We start from the raw sequence: 10,476 nt of genomic DNA on the forward strand, positions 1-10,476 counted from the left end.
CAGTTGAACTACTGTATACCAGCATAGGTCGCGTGCAGATAACTTGAAAACTTTTGCTTTAGAAAAACTTGAAAAGTTAATATGTGTATATATGAGATTCGGGGACAATGCAGGTGGCGATTTAATGAATATACGTTACAAATTTGATTCGAAGTTCCATTGTCCAATTGACGGTTTCACAGTTAAGAACTTACAGAGGATGTAAACGATCTGTTTTTATTGGTAAATGCTTTAAAATCGGTCAACCAGTGTGCAATAGTTTGTCAGTTATCTGTCTGGTGCAACTGTACACTGTTTTGATGTGATTTTATGCGGCTCCAACTTTGAATTGAGATCTGCATTACGCTTTTGGTCAACCGACGGACAAGACATTTGTCAAATCCGAAGTTCTGATGTAAAGTGTAATCTGTGCGGGTTGTGCGTGTGGCAATTACGTTGTTCGATCGTTTTTTGCACCTAAAGTTAATATTTTTATCATTTCTTTGTCACTGACTATAAAAGAAACAGTGTTGGTAGTGGTAGTAAATTGCGTGGAAATTGAAATGGAAAATTTCGTTCAGAAACCGGAAGATCCGGACAATAAGATAAATTATGGGATATTAATTAAGGTAATCTTTATGTTGACGAAAATGTTATGTGGATATCACAAGCAAATGCTTTTACTAAAATACAAAAAAGACAAAAAAATGACTAATCAATTTGTCTTTGAAATTTACTTGGAGATCTGACCCCAGCTTTGTTACGCTTTGGTTTATAAACGATTTAATAAGTTCCTTGTAACATATATCATCACACTACGTTTTTCTTAGACTTCAGATTCCTATGCAAATGCTGGGACTCGGTCTGTGGTTCACATAGACCTAATCAACGCATCGGGTGAATCCACAGGTCCCATAAAACTCGGTAACTTCTGGCACTGTGACTTCCAAAAGGGAAATGTCAACCAATTTCGGCCATATGTGAAAGACATTGGAATGCCGTTGATAGTAAGAATCAGTAAGTGATAGGATTTCTATCGACTCTCTTTTTTGAAAAACAAAGAATGAAAAGAAACTTGTTTCACAAAAGCTTGTAAATTGCAACACAAAACTATTCAAGTTGATTGCCAGTCTGAAGGAATGTGTCAATTTGTCCACTCTGCTTGCTTGTCTTGTTGCCGATCGTGTCGAAAGGGCGTAACAGTTTAAATTCACCCTGCTCGTTTAGGGGCCAATGAACAGCAAATGGGGGCCCACGAATTAAGGGATTTCTATCGTTAAAGACTGGATTTCACCGACAATGTCATGTGATCTGAATTACAAAATATCCTCGAAACGGCACATTTTTCGCTCGGGGCCCTGGTCACGCGGAGCTGGCGAAGGTATTTGCAAAAACATTTTAGTTCGATTTTGCGTCCAGCTCTTGAAAACCGACACCACGAGGACGAATGGTTGTGCGATTGGATCAAAGTGGTCGCGGGAGTTGATGAGAGGGAATTTCCAATTTATGCATGGATCGGAGAGGAATTGGAAGTCACCATAGGAAAAGGTTTCCAGTTTTGTGTAATACAATATAACGAGCAATATATTTTGAGTATATTACTTGCTGGTGAAAATTACCGTTGTCGGACTATTAGCTTTATGGCCTTCGAACGCATGGTAACAGATTTTTTATTAACAACTTTTGTTTCCAGTTTGATATTTATATTTTGCCCGCTATTAGTCATCACCAGAATGTGCTGGTTAGGATAACTATTGTAAGAATTGGATCCTTTGGTAGAAAGACTGTCAATCTGTTAAACTTACAGGACGTTTAAGGCAGTTCTATTTTCAAGAGGTAAATTGGCTTAACGCTTATGGATCGCAAATTATATAATGCCTCTGATGCAACCATATTGTTATAGTCACGTAGATTCTAAGTACAAAATTTACGGCACTGCACTGCGTACAAATACCTGCGCATAAATTATACGTCACAAAAATAATGCAAAACTTGTAGCTTGCTACTTTGATAGAGAAGTCCATTCCTATCAAAAAAAGTCAAATCTATTTTGCGTAATAGACTGCCTAACATTCAATTTGCCTGAATTTTAAGCAAAATGTTTTAATGTATATACGCGTATTTATCAAACTAATAAAAATCTTTACCTCAAAACTTTTCCTTCAGCCATGCTGCCACAAAAAGTCACCAATCTTTACGTGCAAGACCTGCGCAAGAAGGAAATCGAGCAGAACAAGGTTACGTTCAGTTGGGTGCCCCGACCCCCGGAGGATAGCGTGGGATGGGGGCTTCCCCGGTATGTGGATGCAGCTTCTTACGCCGAGCTACCCAATATGTTCAAGAGGGACGTGGTTAGAGCTCGCGACTTTTTGGACGACGGGCTAGGAGCTGGATTTCAGGCTATTTTCGACCTGATAAGCGGTACGTTGTAGCTCTAGTTATGGTATATTGTTTGTATAGACTTCGGCTCTTTTAATTAACTGTTATAATTATGGTCGGCGACTTAGGTGACGGCAAATTGGAAGAAATGTCTAAGAAAAAATTATTCCTATTCAAATCCGAATAAAACCATTCAATCCAAATAATATAATTCAATCTACGGTATTCGAACAAATCCGAATATTAGTGACGTCAAAACCGCCACCATTTCACTTACACTATCGACACTTTCTCACAAAAGGAGTCGGAGTGGCTGGATTCGGAATCGAACAAAAATATTTTTTGGCGGGGTTGAGGTAGAATAATCTTTTCGCGAACAGTACGGAAATGCGACAAAATCGCCTGAGTAAACCAAACGCTTGGAAAACAAAACCTTTTATGTGTGTAACATGTTCTGCTAGAACCTTCAGGAAAAATAACACCTGATTTTCTCACACTAAAGACAAACATGTTTTTGTCGTATATAAATGTGACGACATTTATCTCTTTCAGGAGTAGTCGAACCGCTAACTGATGTGGATTCGTTCCATCGTCTCTACGCTCACCACAAGCTTCAAAGAATAAAAGAAAACCCGAATTACCTGAAAGAGTCAGTCGCTTTTTATTTATAGTTGCATGTTGTGACTTAATTGCCATCTAAAGTTTAGTGGTTTCTACGAAGATTGATTAAGTTTTTGTATTTAACCAAAACAATCGTGAAAAGTAGTCAAAAAAACTTTGGTCGTACCGCCTCCACTACTTTTTCCGCTGATTTTCACATATGCGTGTTAATATCCACATTAGGCAAAACGCATTATAAAATGTCTTTACAAAACGATGGCATGTTGAGATTAAAAAATGCAGCAAGGCAAACAAATACGCAAAAGACAGTTAAAAATGCTGACAAAAACAACATTTTGCTTCTTTTTCACATGTTTTTGAGATTTCGGTAGTGGACAAGCCAGCGAACCACTTACCCAAATTACCATATGCTGTTTAGTTGGGATACTGACGAGGGAATGGGAAGACAGGTGATGACGGGAATCAGTCCACTTGCATTTAAAAGGTGCCGTGAAATTCCTGATTACTTCAACGTCAAAAACGAAGACGTGGAGAACTTTCTAGAGGGACGTACGTTGGAATGCCAAATGGAGGTAATACGATAAACACCGACTTTTTGCCAAAATATATTCACGTAATGCGAATAGCGTAAAATTTTATTCTAACGCTGGTAATTTTTATCCTTAATAAACGATTGGCGCATGATCCTGTTTAAATATTAAAACTACTGTTATTTCCTTTTCATCATTCATGCACATTCTGATTGTATGGAAAAATATGATTTGGTAAAGATCAAAAGCAATAGTTGACTGAAATCTTTGCTCAATGTAAAAAATATACAACTGCCATTGACTGAACCTTAAATGAATTATTTAAAAGGCTGGAAGAGTCTATATCAGCGACTACTCCAAGGTCTTCAAAAACATCGGTCGCAACCCCGCCCCTGGTACCAATCTACCGCTAATATGCCCAGAGGCTGTTGGGCTCTTTTTCGTCGACACCGAGGGCAATTTCAAGCCCATTGCCATTCAGTTAATTCCTGGTAACAGGGACCACCTCTTTAACCCTGGTGATAGCAAGGAGGATTGGCTCCTGGCAAAAATGTACTTCCGTGTCGCGCAGAGTAACATGCATGAGGTGGGTGCCAGGCTTTGAACTGTTTGTTGTTGCTGCTCACTACAGGGTTTTGGGCCTATAAGGTCATGAGTGAAACAATACCCTGCAAAACCCGCTGACTTGTTGGGAAAAATGGCTGACCCAGGTCAACTGGAATGCCTGGGCTGCGATGCCAGTGAACCTTTGCCTGAAGTAAAATTGTAACGCAGCGCTGGTCTAAATGTGTTTACAATTCACTAAGTTTGACCGGGTAAACAGTAGAACTAATAATGAGAATGGCATGCAGAATGCTCCCAAAAGAATTTGCCTTCTTTTCAGTTACGATTGTCATTTTGATGTTCTGGGTTTCCCAAGACTTGATAAATCAACCAATTTTATACCAATTTTAAGGTCATTGATAAAACTTCAATATAGAGTCACTGTATTGCTTTTCAGTGGATCTACCATTTCCTTTACACACACTCCATCATGGAACCGTTTGCTGTTTCTCTGTTTCGTTGCTTACCCCTTTCTCACCCGCTGTACAAACTGCTGCGACCTCATCTTCGTACCGTGTCCGCAATCAACGCGGACGCCAGAACTTCGTTGATTCCGCCCACTGCCCTTCCGAACAAAGCTCTTGCAACCTGTGAGTAAGACCGATATTGTTGCATTTACCAGAAGGGCATAAAAAACTGACTAGTTGTTATGCTTGGCAACGTCAGCAACAAGTTATTGTTGTATGTTGATATGTGCTGCTTGAATATGATGAAATTAAAAAGCAAAATAAGCAAAATCGGCTTATGCGGGCAAAGCCTTATCTATCGATGTTTTCAAGCCTAAGTTTGCGACCAACTTTCATTTTGCCGCAAGTTTAAGCTGGTTTGTCGTTTTTAAAGCTGCTCTGGACCTCATCCGAACTGTGTACAAGACCTTCCAGTTCGAAGATCTGGTAATTCCAAAAGTGCTAGCGAAAAACGGTAAGAATATTTTAAACTATCATTGGCGTATTGTACTTGCATAGCAACTCGAAATACAGTTACATTTCGAAGCCAAATAATGCGCAAGGACTAGCAAGCAAGCGAATTAACACTGTTAGTATGCAAAGTACTTTATAAATAAATCAATATATACAAGCTACACAATATAAATTTCTTTTCTCGGTGCTTTTTAAATTCTAAAAGGCAATATAAAAACACAAAAATAAGTCGTCCTATTTACACAATAACAACCAGTGTTAAATAACTTATGTGGATGTTTGCGGGAATAGTGGTGAAACGAAGAATCCCAGTAGCACTACGAATTCCTAGAAATGATAATGCGGAATATTAACGATATTTTTGCTGACGCAGAAACTGACAACAGGGATCTTCTCCCATATTATTACTACCGGGATGATGCTTTGGCGCTTTGGAACATTATGACTAAATATGTGAAAGAAGTTATTACATACTACTACAAGAGCGAAGAGGTAACAAAGATTGAAAAGTTGTTGTAAACAAATATAACCAGGGCCGGTCCTAGAAAATGCGAGGTCTCATTAAAAAAGCGGGGCCTCTATTTCACCCACAAAATATTATCTGTATTTGATTTTTTGCTTGGTAAATTGGGGGGCACCATTTCAAGCGCGGTCTACTGAATCGGCCCCAAATGCGACAAACATTTCAAGCCTAGCTTGAAAATGTTTCCAACAAAGTCTCGTATGAAAAAAGTTAAACATTGACTTCACTACAGAACGGGATGTGACAAATATTTATCTTTTCTTTAGGACATCAAAAACGATTACGAGCTCCAAGCTTGGGTGAAAGACGTTGCTACAGAGGGTGTTGGATGGATAGATGGTAACACCAAAGGAGTGCCACAAGAGATTAAAACATTCGACGAGCTGGTAGGAAAAATCATAGAACGACAGGGTTGAGTAACTGAGGCGCAGGGTCCTTGAAAGAAAAAAGATGTGACGGTGCGAGGACCTTTTTCTTTTGGAGATTACATAAATTCATTAATGGAATTCAGAATTTACGACATAAACCTCTTTTTGATGAAAACAATGGTGTTCGTGGGCCCCTTTTGTTATTCATGGGCCCCCTAGTTTTGCATAGCCCCGTGCGCCGCACCAGTTGCACCCCGGGCCCGCTGAGGTGGCTTATATTTCTTGTACTTTTTAAAATCAGATCCTTCGCGTCAAAATGGTTTTGCATAATCTGCCCATTTTGGGAATTTGTTTGCATTTTATTTGTTTAGTGTTTTGTTGTCTGGCTTTCTATTTGTTCATATAAGTGAGCATGGAGCCGTCCATACTTACACCAAGCAGCACTGTTGAAACCTCATAGGTCGAAACAGTGGCCATCTTTCTGCAGTTCACATAAAATTATATTTGTTGTTTGGTATTCTTATAACTTTTTTGCATTTCTTTTAATCTTGAAAACAATTTTCAGATCGAACTTTGTGTGACGATCATATACACTAGCTCGGTGCAACACGCGGCAGTTAATTTTGGTCAGTACGAGACGTACAAGTTCGCACCAAACGCACCCCTGGCCATGAGACTTGCACCTCACATGAAGGGAGAGGTATGTGTGGTACAGATTTGAGGTCTCATCACCGCATTTAGCCATGTATAGTTTTTTTTTATAAAAACGTTAGTAATACTCGGCAGTAGTAATACTTCATTACTGTTGCTGTCAGACGGCTCTTCTGGCAATGATGTTGATGAACACCAATGTTTCGGTTGCTATGCAGCAGCCTTCATCAGGATGCACCAATGTAACTGAGAAAAACGTTGGTGTTTATGAGTTTGTGTGTCTCGACATCTGACCATGTAGATTTTGTACATTTATAATGGTCCTGACGAAGGCTGATGTATAGCAACCAAACATTGATTTTTTCAACATCATTGCCGGAATACTTGTTAAATGTTTGTAACATATAAAGCACATTGGCCGTAACAGCGACGAGGTTTTACATATGTTTGTATACAAACAGGCAACGAATGAATTGATTATGGACAGCCTGCCCAACCTCGAAATGGCGATTATCATGGTTGCTGTCAGTTTTGCACTCTCCTCTTACTCAAGTGATGACGTGAGTAAACTATTTTTGACAATTCAGGAAATACCAATAGTTGACTCCATGTATGTATTTGTGGCACAGAATCAAACATTTACACGATAACATGTCGGAGAAATGAAGTATGTTAGTTATGTGGCGCGCCCATTGCTGAGCCATTATGAATCTTTTATTATGACCCAAAGTGCATCAAAAATTGACTTAACTTAACAACATCACGTGGCACCAGATCAGTTTTCCCATAAGACACTTACAATTTAACAACATTTATTATTTATTTTCCTGAAATCGACTATAATTTCAACGCCACTTGTTCTGCGTGACGTAGGTGGATATTTTGCACTTAAAATTACGATATAAATAACCTTTGTGTCATAACGCAGTGTTATTTTAAAGAAGACATGTTACTCTTTTACTCTTTTACTTTTTACCTTTCCGTTATCCGAACTGATGACGCTGACTGGCGAAACAAGTTTTCTTTGAAAGAAAACTTCTTTTCGACGCGATGTCATTTTATTATGTATTTATAAACTTCAAGTTAAATATGGGTAAAAAATCTATTGTTAATAATTTTCATTGGCAATTCAGGAATTTCTCGGGGAGTACAACAAGCGTCTATTTACCGAGGAGCCGATCATCAACATACAGAACTCGTACACCGAGGCTTTGAAGGAGTTGGAGAAGGAAATTGACAAACGAACCGACCCACAAGTCCATCCATATACCTTCTTGATTCCGTCGAGGGTCCCAAATTACATCGCCATATAATCACAAAAATTCACACCAACTTATTATCTGGACGTTGATAGGATTGTTTCCATTTATCCAGTGATTATTTTAGGTGTTCGATTCTATTAACCTGTTTCTGTCTCTCTTAACAAATGAGTTCCAATAGTCAGAACTTTTTGCCCGATATTTTTGTTGTGATAGAAGTTCGTTACTGTTTTTATTCAGTTCACGCCACGTTTTCTGGCTAAAAGTGTTGACAAAACTCGTATCTTTTTAATTCTTGGTAGTATTTCTATGTTTACCGAACAACTTTAATTACTCGAAAATGTCGCACTTACTAACTTGTATTATGGTCGTTGTAAATAATGTTATAATCCAGACAACAGAAAGGAAATAAAAAAGCAATGACATAGGCATGTTTGATATATTTGTCACAATAGATAAATCGATAAAAACGAACTCCCCTGAACCCGAAAAATAACCGTCTTTGTAAAGGTAGTGAAGTGAATGATGTCAGCACATTTGATGCTGAGTAACGCTTTGCTTCTTGTTGGACTTGTGGAAGTGACTTACGCACACTTTAGAAGCAGCTCCGTAAAGCTCACGCAGGCGCCTTTTTAAACATATTAGCAGGGCCGAAGTATTACAGAAACATCAAAGGCTTTACCTTTCAATCAGTGGATAATAGTTTATGCTCCTTAAAAAAATCACAAACCATCAGTAAAAAATCATTTGAGAAAATTTCTTGATTTAAATTTCGTCATCAAGAAATGTTAGAGGTGCAAAAAGCAGTTACATTCTTCAAAATTATATTTGTGAGCGAGTGTCTTGAGAGCTTTAATGAAGTCAACTTACGTTTTAAAGCAACATTATGAATACATGAAACATAGTAAAGTACATTAAAATTCAAACAATACATAATACAACAAACATGTGACGGTAATTATGACGTAAACGAAAAATATCGTTTGAATTGCTGTTTCATTCGGTTGGTTGAATTTAATCTGATTATCTCGGAGCGGGCAGGTGGTTTTAGTAAAAAAACATTACTTGTTGCTGCAAGCGTAAATAATGCCCTAAACCTTATTGTAACGGACAGAACTGAGTATGATTTCTGTGGGTGCACTCATGCGTGAAAACTTATTTCGTGGTTGGGTAGTGCGCGTGCTTGTAATGTTGTGTTAGTGTATCCATTGCAATCTAGTTATTTGTACGTTATTTTAATGCCTTCTTGGCTGTGATAAGTTGCATTCTATTTGAATAAGGTGGAGCCGTGTAGGCATTTAGTTTTAAATCGTGTCTGTTCTAGATTTATTTATCTGTTTGCTGTGAAACTGCAAATTGGAATAAAAGGTTTGAGAATTGCACGCATATAAAAAGTACACGGCAACACACACACACACACATATTTTGCTTTTTTTAATTTTTTGAATGGAGGTCCTTTTTTAGGTTGATAGTATCTTCCTTTGCTACAAATAAGCTAAGTTTAATATTTCTGTTTGCCCACGTTTGCTCTTGGTTGGTCGTTCGGGTATTCTGACTTTAAACGAAAAGAAAGTTCAAAGTTGCTGCTGTGGAAGCGTTCATAGCGTGAATGCAAGAAATATTATATTCGTGAGGTTGAATGGTATTTATTAAAGTGTTAATTTCGTGCTGTATTGTTGTACCTGTTTGATGCTGCATCCTTAATACCCATCCAAATAAACAGAAGGCTACCGATACAGATACCTGGAACAAAGGATACGCATGCCCTTTCGCCTTTAATTTTTCCTCGTTTTCAATGACGTCACTTTCGTGAAAGGTGACGTCACTTTTCCAGTTCATGTCAGCGTGTGAAACCGAAAATTGGGCGGCGTCAATGGGGTTTCCATGTCTTCCCGATTACTGATGTTTCGAAAAAGGAAATGTTGCCTTGTAATTGCTGCAGCAAATAGTTTCACATGCAGGAGGGAAAAAGGAATGTCGAAAATTATGCGGAAAGAATAGGACAAAAAGACATAAAAATATGTGCACATCCAGCGTCATCAGTTTGCTGAAACAACACAACAGTAGGGAAAGCTTTCAAAATCCCACAGGACATAATTTTTTGACCAATAATGCTACAAAATTTGTTTGAACTCAATTCATATCTTACTGGACTATTTACTAAAGAATTCAATGAATGATTTTTTTCCTTGAATAGACCGAGCATCTTACCAACGGTTCAATCAACAAAAACCGATCACCATCATTAAATAATTGTGCAGGTGAAGTAGTCCTATGGTTTTTCAGCAATACTAGTTCATCACAGAAGTAAATTGTAGCAAGGTTATGACTTATATATATCCTTTAAAATATATCCTTTACGTTTGCGACCGTTTTCGTGAACCAAACCTAAAAAAGTTCTGTAACCCAGGTCGCCTACAACAATATGGTGGACCAACTTGGTGATGTCACTTGTTAACGTGAAGCGAAACTGACTGTTTCTGCGTTGACGTAATGTATGCCAGTACAGACAACCCGTTCCGAGTAACTTACCGTGTTCTTAAGCGATTCTGGCAAAATAAGTCTCTCTGGTTACAAGCTCGCATTCCGCGCGTCACGACAAAGGGAACGCGATCGAAAGTCTGATGAGTTTCACATCCTTAG

General features: G+C 38.4%; 1 protein-coding gene across 1 annotated transcript; it reads left to right on the plus strand.

Moving 5' to 3' along the window:
* The first annotated feature begins 499 nt into the window (after positions 1–499).
* LOC145894145 (allene oxide synthase-lipoxygenase protein-like) lies at positions 500–8,258 on the plus strand. Its single transcript, XM_082982617.1, has 14 exons — positions 500–608; positions 810–996; positions 1,399–1,527; positions 2,146–2,400; positions 2,911–3,007; positions 3,398–3,551; positions 3,838–4,095; positions 4,510–4,702; positions 4,953–5,033; positions 5,406–5,524; positions 5,822–5,941; positions 6,489–6,623; positions 7,036–7,134; positions 7,708–8,258. The coding sequence occupies exons 1-14, from the start codon at positions 543–545 to the stop codon at positions 7,885–7,887; spliced, it is 2,073 nt and encodes a 690-aa protein (XP_082838743.1). The 5' UTR covers positions 500–542; the 3' UTR covers positions 7,888–8,258.
* The last annotated feature ends 2,218 nt before the right edge of the window (positions 8,259–10,476 follow it).

The sequence above is a fragment of the Ascidia mentula genome, chromosome 3 (genome assembly GCF_947561715.1).
Source record: "Ascidia mentula chromosome 3, kaAscMent1.1, whole genome shotgun sequence".
Taxonomy (NCBI): Eukaryota; Metazoa; Chordata; class Ascidiacea; order Phlebobranchia; family Ascidiidae; genus Ascidia; species Ascidia mentula.